The sequence below is a fragment of the Myxocyprinus asiaticus genome, chromosome 30 (genome assembly GCF_019703515.2).
Source record: "Myxocyprinus asiaticus isolate MX2 ecotype Aquarium Trade chromosome 30, UBuf_Myxa_2, whole genome shotgun sequence".
Lineage (NCBI taxonomy): Eukaryota > Metazoa > Chordata > Actinopteri > Cypriniformes > Catostomidae > Myxocyprinus > Myxocyprinus asiaticus.
The window spans coordinates 1,911,841-1,925,413 of record NC_059373.1 but is presented as its reverse complement, the minus strand read 5'-3'; the positions used below and the strand labels follow the sequence as shown (position 1 = coordinate 1,925,413).

Below are 13,573 nucleotides of genomic sequence, written 5' to 3'. Positions count from 1 at the left end.
GCCATGTGTGAAAAACTAAGTACACCTTATGATTCAATAGCTTGTAGAATGACCTTTAGCAGCACTAACTTCAAGTAATCATTTTCTGTATGACTTTATCAGTCTCTCACATCGTTGTGGAGGAACGTTGCTTCAGTTCATTGAGGTTTGCGGGCATTTGTTTATGCACAGCTCTCTTAAGGTCCCGCCACAGCATTTCAATCGGGTTGAGGTCTGGACTTTGACAGGGCCATTGCAACACCTTGATTCTTTTCTTTTTCAGCCATTCTGTTGTGTATTTGCTGGTGTGCTTGGGATCACTGTCCTGTTGCATGACCCAATTTCGGCCAAGCTTTAGCTGTCAGACAGATGGCCTCACATTTGACTCTAGAATACTTTGGTATACAGAAGAGTTCATGATCGACTGAATGACTGCAAGATACCCAGGTCCTGTGGCTGCAAAACAAGCCCAAATCATCACCCCTCCACCACCGTGCTTGACAGTTGGTATGAGGTGTTTGCGCTGATATGCTGTGTTTGGTTTTCGCCAAACTTGGCCCTGTGCATTATGGCCAAACATCTCCACTTTGGTCGCATCTGTCCAAAGGACATTGTTCCAGAAGTCTTGTGGTTTGTTCAGATGCAACTTTGCAAACCTAAGCCGTGCTGCCATGTTCTTTTTAGAGAGACGAGGCTTTCTCCTGGCAAACCTTCCAAACAAACCATACTTGTTACGTCTTTTTCTAATTGTACTGTCATGAACTTTAACATTTAACATGCTAACTGAGGCCTGTAGAGTCTGAAATGTAACTCCTGGGTTTTTATCTCTGAGCATTGCACGGTCTGACCATGGGGTGAATTTGCTGGGACGTCCACTCCTGGGAAGACTGTCTTGAATGTTTTCCACTTGTGAATAATCTTTCTCACTGTAGAATGATGGACTTTAAATTGTTTGGAAATGGCCTTATAACCCTTCCCAGATTGATGGGCAGCAACAATTGCTTCTCTAAGATCATTGCTGATGTCTTTCCTCCTTCAGCTTTAATAGAGGTGGTCACACTTGCTGATGATCAATTAATCAAGGGCATTTGATCAGCAGCACCTGGCTACTACTTAGCCTCTTAATTCCTATGGAAGCAGTAAGGGTGTACTTAGTTTTTCGCACATGGATTCTCCATTTTGCCTTTATTTTTGTTAAATAAAACATGACACGGTGTAATATGTCATGTGTTGTTGTTCATCTGAGGTTGTCTTAACCTAATTTTAAGACCTGCTAAGGACCGGATGATTTTTATTATGTCCTGATACGTAAAACCATAGAATTCAAGGAGGGTGTACTTTCTTTTTCCCATGACTGTATTTCGTTTATTAGATTGCTTGTTTATTGGGTGTGACTAATTACAGATCAAAAAGGGAAATGGAAATTGCACTTAGCAGTCACGCGGGGTTCTCAGGACGTTAAAGTGTCATTTTGTTCTCATTAAAGTAATGAGAATTTTTTTTTGAAGAGGCTTTGTTTATACAGAGTCAAATGAGTCAACACACTCAAAAATATTTTAGCCTATTTTTACGATTTATAAGAAAATTCCATCAAATTGAATCGAGTAATCTTTAACTTGTTGTTGTGTTTTCAATTGTTTGCATTCAGCACATGTGTACGGTATCGCTGTATGAAGTAATCTGGTCAACCAGTACACCATTTAAAAGAGGCTGCAGATTCAGTGAAAGCACTGATCAGTCTAAATGACTTTCAGACGATGATTTCTTGTTTTAGAGTGCACAATAGACAACACAACAACAAAGCAGGGAGTCCTTACCTTGTTTGTGTTATGGCAATGTAGAGTTTGATCAAACAATGATGATGGGTGGAATGAACATGGGGTGAGTGGATCTCTCTGATGCCCTGATTGGCTACTACAATGTCCTGCACAAAACCAAAAAGTGGACTTTTTTTTTTTTTACCACTTTGTGGACATTGCTGTGGTCAATGCATTCATCTTGCATCAGCAACTGGCCAAGTCAAGAAAGGAGAAGGCATTCAGAGAAACACTCATTTCGGAGCTTGCGGACATTCAGACTCCAACAATGACTGAAAAGCATTTATTACACATTTATAAGATTGTAAGTCTTACTGTAAACCATTAAAAGTGTATATATATATATGTGTGTGTGTGTGTGTGTGTGTTCACTGTGATATTCTAAAGCAGAAACTGATCTAACAGTTTGATATACCTCATAATATAAGCTGGTAACCAAGTGTCACTTTGGGGAGCTTTTGGAGTCTCCAAATGGGCTTTTTAGAAAGGCACCCAGACAAGCACTTAGATAAAGGCTTACAGAAAGCCAAATTTTGCTAGTATCACCTTCAAATTTGAACCATAGCTTGGTAAGACTTGGGGCTTTAGCCTGTTGTGTTTTTAGGTGCCTATACCACAGCATTGTGTATTTATTTCATAAAAGTTTTTTTTTGTGTTTGCACTTCTTTATCTCTGTGTTAGTTACAGATTGAGTAATTCTGAAGACTTCATAGTAAAGTCTCAAGTGCTTTTTAAAGATACTTGATTATGTATGTACTCATGAGCAGTAAACCTTTTATTTTGGGTATGTCATTTACCCCATTCCTCATCAAATTGGAGGGATTTGACGTCTTATTAATTTCATTTTGGTAAACATTACACAATTTCATTTGATGGAATTTTATTAAGAAATTGAAATGCGTACATTTTAAAAATTGTTTTCTCATTACTTTAATGTGAATTTCTTTTAATTGTAATGTCCCAAGACCCCCGCGTGACTGCTGTGTGCAATTTCCATTTCCCTTTTTGATTTGTGAGTAGTCACACCCAATAAACAAGCAATCTAATAAACAAGCAATAACAAACAAATTCTAGAGTAAATCGTTTTCCTAAAAATTGATGTCCACATATGTGTTTTAATGGGAAGTCAGACTTTTTTTGGGATGAATACATTGATTCTCAATGTGATAATGCACAGTAAATATATAGGAATGCATTTACTAATGTTAATGAATAGAACCGTATTGAACAGTGCGGGAATAATGTCCCAAAATCCACATATGTGGACATCATGTTTATCAGCGTGCTGATGTGTGATAAATGTATGCATTTTTTAAAGCGGCATATCAAACGAAACTAGAGATGCTCCTCTTTACAACCAAACAGGTTTCAGTCAAAAACTTTAAAGAGGTTTCTTACCAGAGGCACTTTTGTTGGTGTGCCAGTAGTAGCGCTTCACGGAAATCAATGTCATGCTGTTGTGTCACGTGACGACGTGCCCCAGAAGTTGAGTTGAGTCTTGTGAACAGTATTCAATCGGTTTAATTTCATTTAAATCATGCGTTGCATATAGCGAAGCCAAAATACAACGTCCACGCATGTGGACGCGGGGTCGCACAAGGTTAAAATATTTACACATATTGGTAATATCTGTTATTTAACTTTGTTTGTCTTTTTGGGATGAAATGTGGCCTGAACAGGGTTTTGTGAGATTCACTCCAAGCTTGAATATAAACATGAGCTTTGAATGTTTTGGTTAAACACAAGCTGGTCATACAGTGAACTCTGTTAAAAAAACATCCAATGGCAAATCACATAAATACCGCATATATGTGTAGAACTACAAATGTTTGGTTAGGTATTGTGAAAAATAATATATAATTTATACAGTGTATAAAAGTTCTGTTCTATGTCCATATGCTATATACACTGATTTCTGTACATCCATATTCTCCTGCACGTAGGATCCAGTATTTCAACCTGGCCTGGTCAAAAGGTGTTGTTTTTAAGCTCATCTCAGTGTGTCTTCCATAACGGTTTTCTGAACACCCAACCGTCTTCCTGCACACAAAGAAACAAAGACATTAATAACATTTGGAAGAAACTTTCAAAATGCTCTGAAAACACTGTGTAACAATTATTTTTTTTTTTTCTGTTCCTGGGAAGTAAGTGTTATTTCCTAATTGCTTATGCCTCAAAAGTATAGAAAATGGCTATTATTCCCCACAAACTTTGCTTTTGTGACCAGGACAGTGATATTTTGAAATGTACCTATTTTCAATGAGAAAGCATGCGGATTTGTGTCTTTTCATTCACACAGTGCCAACATACGAATCCAAATGAACATGTATTTATACTAAAGTAATATTCAAAGCCATGCTGGTCCATAATGGTAACAAGTACCCGTCTCTTCCCCTGGCTCACTCGGTGCACCTCAAAGAGGATTACAACAGCATCAAGACCTTGCTGGATGCCTTGAAGTATGATGAGTACGGCTGGGAGGTCATAGGAGACTTCAGAATGGTGGCATTACCAAGTTTCCCTGCTATCTTTGCCTTTGGGACAGCAGGGACATCAAGGTGCACTACCACAGGCGGGACTGGCCACAGCAGACCGATTTCTCTGTGGGGAGGAACAACGTCAAGTGGGAGCCACTGGTGGACCCCTGGAAGGTGCTGATGCCACCACTGCACATCAAATTGGGCCTTACGAAACAACTTGTCAGAGCTCTAGATAAGGAGTCGGCAGCCTTCAAGTACCTTCAAGACTTCTTCCCTAAGCTGTCTGAGGTGAAGGTCAAAGCCGGTGTCTTCGTAGGACCACAGATAAAGAAGGATTTTTCTGACTTTATGTGAATGAAAAGACACAAATACGCCCGTTTTCTCATTGGAAATAGGTACATTTCAAAATATCATTGTCCTGGTCACAAAAGCAAAGTTTGTGGGGAATAATAGCCATTTTCTATACTTTTGAGGCATAAGCAATTAGGAAATAACACTTACTACCCAGGAACAAAAATTGTGTTACATAGTTAATCTTTGATGCACAGGAACAGATAAACTTCACAATGCTAAAACATTTGTCAAAAATGTTCTCGGACTGTCTGATGCATATTAAAGAAATCGTTCGAACTTTCTCAAAACAGCAAGCTCGCATCTCCAAGCAACTTTAATGAGTATGTGATTTTCACTAATAAAACGAGAGTTTGGCACATTTCAAACCCTGCAACATGAAAGCAGCTCATTTTCTTGTCTGACAGTAAATCTTATTTTTCTCTGCCGTAAAATGTCAATGTAGAACGTTGCTGAGGTCAGGTTTAAGACTAAACTTAATGCACCTCTTTGCTGAAGTATATGGGTTTCCAGGTCATGTTGTTGGCATCTCTCCGTCTCTCCTCTGACCTCTGGTCTTCTTCTAACACGTGCTTGTGTTCAGTCGCCAGATCGACATTATTATCCTTCAACGCTCTGGTGACGTGCTGCCAAAGACGCCTAAACTCAAAACACGTACAGACCAGCAGAATATCACAACCAGCAACTAAAATGAACCTTGTGAGGACGTAAACATTTCTAACTGGTCATAAAACTGTATTTTTTATATCGATAATACAAATACATGTTCATTCATTCATGTTGCTTGTATCAGATAAAACTATCTTCAAATACGTCTATCGTCCTTCCATTGTGATTTAAACCATACATATATACTTATACAGTATGTTGAAATTCCTAAAATGCTGCAAGCCAACTCACCAGAAGCTTTATTCACTCACAAAAGACATTTTTGATTCACTTAGCAAGTATTCATTTTGGACCCGGTTTATAACACATACAAATGCTTAAATGTAAAAAACTAAAAAGATTCATTGGTACACTTTTGAATCTTTTACCCATTGTTCTCAAGTCTTTGTAAATCAGTCTAATGTGTACCTGCTCACCTTGATTCGGTCCGTCCCTGTTTCTCCACTGGACGAATCAGCTTTCTGATGACGGGCAGTTTGGCGGTGTCAATCACTTTGGTCTCTCCGCTGCTGTAGGTGAACTCTAGCGTCCCGTTCCACTCACCCTGAGCTTTACACATAATGATACCGCTGGAGTTCTGCTTGACTTCTGCAGTTACCCTAAAGAACACATGTTTATTACAGTAAACAAAAAACAAAAAATTAGCAAGATTTACTTTTTTATTTCGCAAGGTTTTGCACACATATTTTTCTCAGTATATTTTAAGGGTACAAAATCAAGTAAAATCTACTTAACTTCATTACATGTGAGTAAACTACACTTAAACACTTCACAGGTAATACAGTAACATTTACTCACAAATCTGATGTACATGGCACTTAAGTAAACTTAGTACAATTTAAATGAAACTTTTAGAACATTTCATATTTTGAACGTTCCTTATAAACACATTTAATCATGTACAACATGACATGACGACGGTGACAATCAACAGATAATTATAAATAATTTTGAGTAGAAAATGAACTTCAGCCTGTACAAAAGAAAAGTTATCCAATTTAAAAAGTCAAAAATAAAAATCGTGTAAATAAACTGGCAAACAGTAAATTCATGCAAGCTTATTAATTATTCAAGCTAGGTGCATGATGTGAACGCCAACTTCAAAAAGTGAAGGAAAATGCACAATAAAATACTTACTTTCTTTGCCTGTGAAATGTAATCAAATTAGTGCATAAATTTGAAAAGGTTTTCTATTGTAGGATACTGAGTTCATGCTTAAACTGACTTATTCAGTGAAGAAAGTACTTAATATTTTCTACTATTTTTACTTCACCACAACAAATGTTTTTCAGTACTCAAGATACTTAATGGAGTTCTCAATTATGTCTCATTAATGTATCAACTTTGACTCTGACATTCATCTGAAATTGCTTTGGAGAAATACAATTAGACATGAAAGAGTCAATTGTTGACACAGTACGAGTACAGAGCTATTACACGAATGCAGTAGCGGTTCTAGCTTGTATGGCGCCCTGGGCGAAACCCGCTTCAAGATGCCCCCAAAGTTGTTGACGGGGTGGGGGTGCGCGGGGGTTGGTGATTGTGAATGATAACACTCCCAAAGTTGTAGAACGGGGGGGGGGGGGCACATCTTGCGTGCCGCCCCCCGCAAGATGCCGCCCTGGTCAACTGCCCATGTCACCCATGCCTAAATCCGCCACTGCATGAATGTGGATATCATAGCTCAGATCATTGCTCTTGGAAGAATGTGATAAGAAGTGTTTGAGTTCATATTTAAATCTCTGACTTTGGTATCTCAGCCAATCTAAGCACAGTTTGAGGGAATGTTGAGAAGAAGAGACACTCGGAAGGAAAGTTTACAGCAAAAATCTAAGCAGAAGTCTCCATTTGTTCTCCACTGAATCTGTCTAGGGAAAGAGTTGAGATGTTAAGAGTGCTCTCATTTGTGATTTTTCTTTCCTTCAGATATGAAAATAATAAGTCAATAGAAAATCTCTATGAAGACGAAGTGTCAGACCTGTGAACTTTCCCTCCATAGAAGGGTTTGGTGTGGAATGTGACGCTGGCCGAGTATCCCGTCTTGACACAGCTGATCGTGACCTTTCCCCCCAGCTCTACCCAAGGGACGGTGAGGATCGAACGAGCATATGCACTCGGGAAAGTAAACACGTACTCCTCGCCATGGTCCCGCAGATACAACACACCTGAAGGGCAAAGGTCAAAACTGTGCCAAAATCAAGTCTAAACAAAGCTATGGAGGTGCACTTTATGCTTGTCATTACGTACAGTAGATTGGAGCAGTAAATTACAAATAAGTAGAGATCGACCGATATCGGTTTTTAATAACAGATCCGATACTGTTTATTTTTGTGTTTAAGTGTCTGCTAACTGATATTCATAACTGATTTTAAATTCTTGTTTATTTCTGCTTTTAGGCACAATAATAATTATTTTGTGTCTAATTTTAATCGGTAAACCCGATATTAAAAAAACGATAACCGATTAAGTGGAATAGCGTAAATATCGGTTAAAAATATCGGTCAAACCGATTATCGGTCTATCTCTAGATGTTTTACATGTCAAGAGGCTGCTATCTGGGTTTGGTTTCGGGTTAACACCTTTTACTTTACACTTTGATCTATAACTTGTTTTTAAGAGATTTGTTTGCAACATTGTTTCAACTGTTGACTTTCATACAGTAAATCAAATGTATGCACATACATGTACAAAAACTCACATGATTTCTCACACCAGTGACTGAGGAAATTGGAGCATAATAAAACAAACAAGACCCCTTTTTTTGAGTAGATAAAGATCCGTCACCCACCTTCGCCCACCATGGAGACGCCCACTGACATGCCCATGAACTTGCTCTTGGTCCACACGTGTGTATTCACACACATGCCTCTCTCCGCACACTCGCAGTAAAACCCAGACACTGGAGGATGATGAGAAATCTGCTCTGCCACAAAACGCACTCTATAGCAGTCTGACCCCGCCCCCACTCCCTCCTGATTGGTCCCTGTACATGTCTCTCGCACCCCTGAACCAAGAGAATGGACGTGAGTTCTTAGAGGGCGGACTTGGTCTCGTGGGACCTCCCAGGAGCAGTGGAACGTCTCACCTAGCACCGGGTTGTAGGGTTTCTTTGCGACAGCCCCCTTGCGTCCTTCGTGGAAGGCGGTCAGGTAGTATTCGACAAATCGCACCATGCGCTCCTCAGGTGTGCTGCCCATGGAGATGGCCAGGAACAGGTCAGGATGAGCCATGAAGTTGGCGTACATCTCCAGTAAAGAGCGTTTCTCCAGAATGAATGTAGGAAGCACCACCTATGTAGTGAAGAAAAAGGCAGAGAGGAAACACTGTTGAAACTGTCATCATACACCTTAATTAATTAGGGATGCACTAATATAGAATTGACCGACAGCACTTTTCAAAGGCAATCATCACTATTATTATTGCTTATGCTTGGGTTTAGGGATTTAAAAAAAAAAAACCCTAATCCTAGAATGATCAAATCATATGTCTTGTTGAGGAGAGGCATGTTGTTACTTTTCTAAGCAATCAGACTGATCATTCTCACTAGGCTGACGATAAAACAGGTGAAAACCCCCCTTAGACTTGCATTGAAGGAGGGACTCGAGTCATTTCATAGAGACTTAAGGGTGCAAGACTCTTAATAAAATTATTCTTTCCAATAGCAGGCTAATCAGGCTGATATGATCATTAATACAAGCGCAGATTTTGCTGATATGTTCACTGATATATTCTGCCTGATTTCTTTGAAACGTTGTGACTGCGGCGACATTTTTTCAAAATTATATTACGTGGTTCATTATGAGTATTGCGGCAGTTCCGAGATGAATTGTCCACTGTGTGGCATTAAAAGCGAGTTTAATGTTCTCCCAAACAGATGAGGTTAAGGTTAACGTTCTTAAGAGTTTTAAATCAACAAAACTGACCTCCGTACCCTAAACCTTAAACCTAAACCTAACTGATAGTGTCAGAAAAAGCAAATGTGAGATGAAAAATACAATGTGTCAGGGAGGAGGGCGGGGCCTGGTCATAATGCTGCACACCTGGCCCCTAATCAGGCTAATCAAGCCCTTGAGAGGGATAAAGGCGACCGGAGGCAGCAGTTCCAGGGGGAGAGAGAGTTACGGGCAGCTGCCCGGCATGTGTTTGTCTTTTTGTTTAAGTTTGTTATTAAAGTATTATATATATTGTTAAGCCGGTCGCCTCCTTCTTTCCATTGCACTTCATTACACTGGTGCCGCAACCCGGGAAGGAGGAGGGATGCGCCGTGGTAGAGTCCTCACCACTACCATCCACCCCAATGGAGCAGCCGCCTGAGAGCGGAGGAATGGCCGCCGACCGCGAGGGGAGGAGGGGCTCCTAGCTGACTGCCTGGAGCGGTCAGGACCGCTGCCAGGGGCGGAGGAGACCCCCTCCATCCACCGAAAATGTGTGTGTGTGGGGGGGGGGGCAGGTGTTCCGTCTGCCAGAGGCCGGAGGACTGCCTCCGATCTGCCCGGGGAGGCGCGGCTGTTGTCCACTAGAGGGTGGAGGAGTGGCCGAGGACCAGGCTACGGCATATTGGAGAACCACCGAGTACGTTTTTTTTTTTCCCTCTCTCTCTCCTCTCTCTCTCTCCCGCTGTTGCTCCGTGTTGGCCTTTCCCTCTCGTTTTTTTGTTGTTTTTCCCTCCCAGGTCCAAAGAGGGATGACCTGCCGGCAGGCGGGGGGGATGTACGTCATGCCTGGAGAAATCACCTCCAGGCCTGAAGGAAAGGAGGGAGGAGTGTGGCAGGGAGGAGGGCTGGACCGGGTCGTGATGCTGCACACCGGGCCCCTAATCAGGCTAATCAAGCCCTTGAGAGGGATAAAGGCAACCAGAGGCGGCAGTTCCAGGGAGAGAGAGTTACGGGCAGCTGCCCGGCATGTGTTTGTCTTTTTGTTTAAGTTTGTAATTAAACTATTATTTATATTGTTAAGCCGGTTCTTGCCTCCTCCTTTCCATTGAACTTCGTTACACACAACCACATCATTTTGTGCTACAATTTGGGTTCATGTGTGGACTCGCGTGCTCTTCAGGACTCATACCCCGCTCCTTTACATCATAAGTGCAACACTCTATCAGTTGAACTAGCGCACAATTTGATCACACTCGAAAAAGCTTGTAAATGTAGTTGATTATGTAATGCAAATGTTAAAATGAGTCATGCGCTATAGTAAAAGACAGCATTTCGTGAGGAACAGGGCGAAAAGTATGTGTTTTAAATGACAATCTGCCGTTTAACTCATGATTTGTGTAAAAGTGAATTAAAGTCATTGTTGTTGTAGCGCCTCTAGTGTTCATACTTACAACAAGCCACTTAAAAATTACATTTCAAGTAATGTGATTATGTAAGACCAGTTGGATTTGTTGTGCATGCAAATTAAAAGTGAATCCTCTATCGTAATTTTTAGTTGTTTCCTGTCTATGTGTATATGTTAGTACCCGTGTGAGATCCATGCCCAGTTTGAGTTGAGACAACAGATGCAGAATAACACTCCTCTGATCCTCCAACACGCCCAGATCTTCCTCAACATTATCTTCTGAATCCATCACCTCCTCACCAGGAGAAATCACCTCCATGCCGTCCTACAGCAAACACACAAACAACACTCTACACAGCCAGAATGTGGGGGGGCTGTCACACCACACCTTCATCGGTCTCTATCTTCAGCCATTTTGACATGTTGAATACTTCTTTATCACTTTCTAAAGTGCTTGCTCTTGCTGAGTATTTTGTCTTTGTGTTTTTACTTACTTTGGCTTGCTTCTTGTTTTCTGCACAACTCACCACGCACCCCACCGAGAGTGAGAACCACATTATAGTGACCATGAGGAGGTTACCCCATATGACTCTACCCTCCCTAGCAACCGGGCCAATTTGGTTGCTTAGGAGTTCTGGCTGGAGACACTCAGCACGCCCTGGATTCGAACTCACGACTCCAGGGGTGATAGTCAGCATATTTACTTGCTGAGATACCCAGACCCCCATATCACATTTATTTAATGGAAATAGTCATTTTTCTTATTATTTTTTATATCAGTTATTTATATTGGTGTGTTCTGTGTTTATGTAGTTTAGTTAATGTTTATTGGATTATTTTAGTCACATGTGCTATCCTGATTTTTCTTTTTTTTTTTTTTTTTGTGTTTTGTGAGTGACACTGTGCACTAAACGTGTATTGGCCATTGCTTCAGCAAGAACTACACTTGATGAAGTGTAAATCGTCATGCAGCTCACTGATGTTACTATATACACATTAAAGTGAAAAAACAGAATTTTGTATTTACAGAAGACTACACATATAGCATGCATACATCTATAAGATGTCTGATCAGATTTACATTCTAAACCATAAACGTCTCAAAGAAATCTGCTGAATGCTTAATTGACATCTGAGAGAAAACATCTAAAATAAAAAATACATCTTCAAGACGTAAACACACATCAAATAGTCTGGGTGATGTACATGTGCTATCTGGGTTGTATATTAAGTTAATTTCATTAAAAATATAAATGGTAATGAACTTTAAAATATACATGTACCAAATTGACATCCTAATGCCTGAAACATGGCCACTGTGTTTTTACTGTTAATGTCTGGCAACCACAGCTACTTTATGTATTTATTTATTTTCAGTGTGTACATATTTTAGTGTTTTGGATTGCCAACTGTCCCGTAGTTTACCCGAAATGAAGACGTCCCGTATTTAAGCGCGAAGCTCAAGCCGGTCCCACAGGACGGACGACAAAACTCTTGAGGTTGTTTGCCTTTTGCCGCTGATTAATTCAGTGGCTAAATCTAGTGGGATTAATTAAAGAAATGGACATGAAACATTGATTTAAGTGGAAATTATTTTATTAGCTTACTTGTTGAGAATGCACAGTAATCCGAGAAGTAGTAAAGATGGCTCAGATACCCGGATGAGTGGTTTGATATGATGATGTGCGGTTGTTACTCAGAAGTATTAGACTGCTAGATGGCGCCATTGACCAATCGGAATTGAGTATCCAGAGAGCCTTGTAATAAGAAAGGCGGGACTGGGATCTGACTGGGTGAAACATGAGACTATGATATTATTGGTTAATAATATTTTTCCGTGCCTTCACAGTCTTTCTTGCTTCAGCTGAAAAGTCAATAAAAAAGTCCAACGACAGACAGACAGAGAGGCAGACAGATTCAGCAATATTTGGCTGTTCTGATGGAAGTGGATTTAATATCACTCGTGTCTCATTATTATGATTATTAATGAGAGAAATATGACAGTTAATTACACTGGCAGTGGCAAAGACAGAACCATAATGAGCTGGTGAGGTTTTCATTTATTGCAGTTGGCAGCACTGAATGATGTCTGGACGAATGTTATTAAGCCAGAAATACAGTCACAATGCAGCATTTTTATTGCAAAATGTCAGTCATTATTCAAGCATGTCGTATTTGACCCTTTATTAAAATATGAAGGAAGCTAGATGCAAATCTCTGTCTATTTCCCCAATGCAGTGCAGTGTGTATGTATATATATATATATATATATATTACACAAACACAGAACAGTTAGCTGGTAGTCTTAAGTGTAAAAAAAAATTATGTATTTAAAAGTACTTAAAAAATATTTGTTTATTGCAAAATATTCAGAAACATTCCCCATACACTACCCATAATGCACTAATATGGTCCTGACAGCATGGTTTTACCTCAGTATTCGGAATTAGCAGCAGGTTTTTTTTGCTGAGGGAGGGCGAGGGATCTGTCGAGGGCAGAGTAGCAGCACCACCGTTCCTCAAACATTCTCCTGAGGGCGACTTTGGAACGGTCCATACAGGTACATTGTCTAAAGGGATGTTGAACACACAGCCAGCAGTTAAACATCACGTCCGTCATTACAGAAAGTCATTCCCGATTATCAGTCAGCGATTCTCAGCCCATGTTCTGTCAGTCATTGGTGATGAACCTGCTGGAACAACCAGTATAAACCAGTTTAAGGTGGTTTGCTGGTTCAGCTAGTCTCCCAGCCCGGCCAATCTGATTTTGAACTGATAATTGGTATGACCAGCTGACAGATGCCCCAAACCTTTCTAAAACCATCAAACTAGACTAGGCAGACCAGTTAAAATACAGCCTGGTTGCTAGATAAGACTACGTTAGACTAGCTTAAGATGATGTTTTCAGCAAGTGAGGGAAACCCAGGGTTTGAATCAAGCATCCAATCTTCTCAACGATTCACCTAAACACACAACCACGGCTGACGGTTACTCATTC

General features: G+C 40.3%; 1 protein-coding gene across 1 annotated transcript in view; it reads right to left on the bottom strand.

The window, feature by feature from the left end:
• Nucleotides 1–13,573, bottom strand: part of LOC127421517 (oxysterol-binding protein-related protein 10-like) — a 62,938-nt gene that overhangs the window by 1,095 nt on the left and 48,270 nt on the right. Inside the window, exons 7-13 of the mRNA XM_051664610.1 lie at nucleotides 13,009–13,145; nucleotides 10,758–10,901; nucleotides 8,085–8,586; nucleotides 7,275–7,461; nucleotides 5,713–5,895; nucleotides 5,113–5,266; nucleotides 3,195–3,836 (exon numbers count right to left, since the gene is read on the bottom strand). Of these exons, the coding sequence (XP_051520570.1) occupies nucleotides 3,792–3,836; nucleotides 5,113–5,266; nucleotides 5,713–5,895; nucleotides 7,275–7,461; nucleotides 8,085–8,586; nucleotides 10,758–10,901; nucleotides 13,009–13,145 (1,352 nt within the window). The 3' untranslated portion in view covers nucleotides 3,195–3,791. The remainder of the gene's footprint in view (nucleotides 1–3,194; nucleotides 3,837–5,112; nucleotides 5,267–5,712; nucleotides 5,896–7,274; nucleotides 7,462–8,084; nucleotides 8,587–10,757; nucleotides 10,902–13,008; nucleotides 13,146–13,573) is intronic.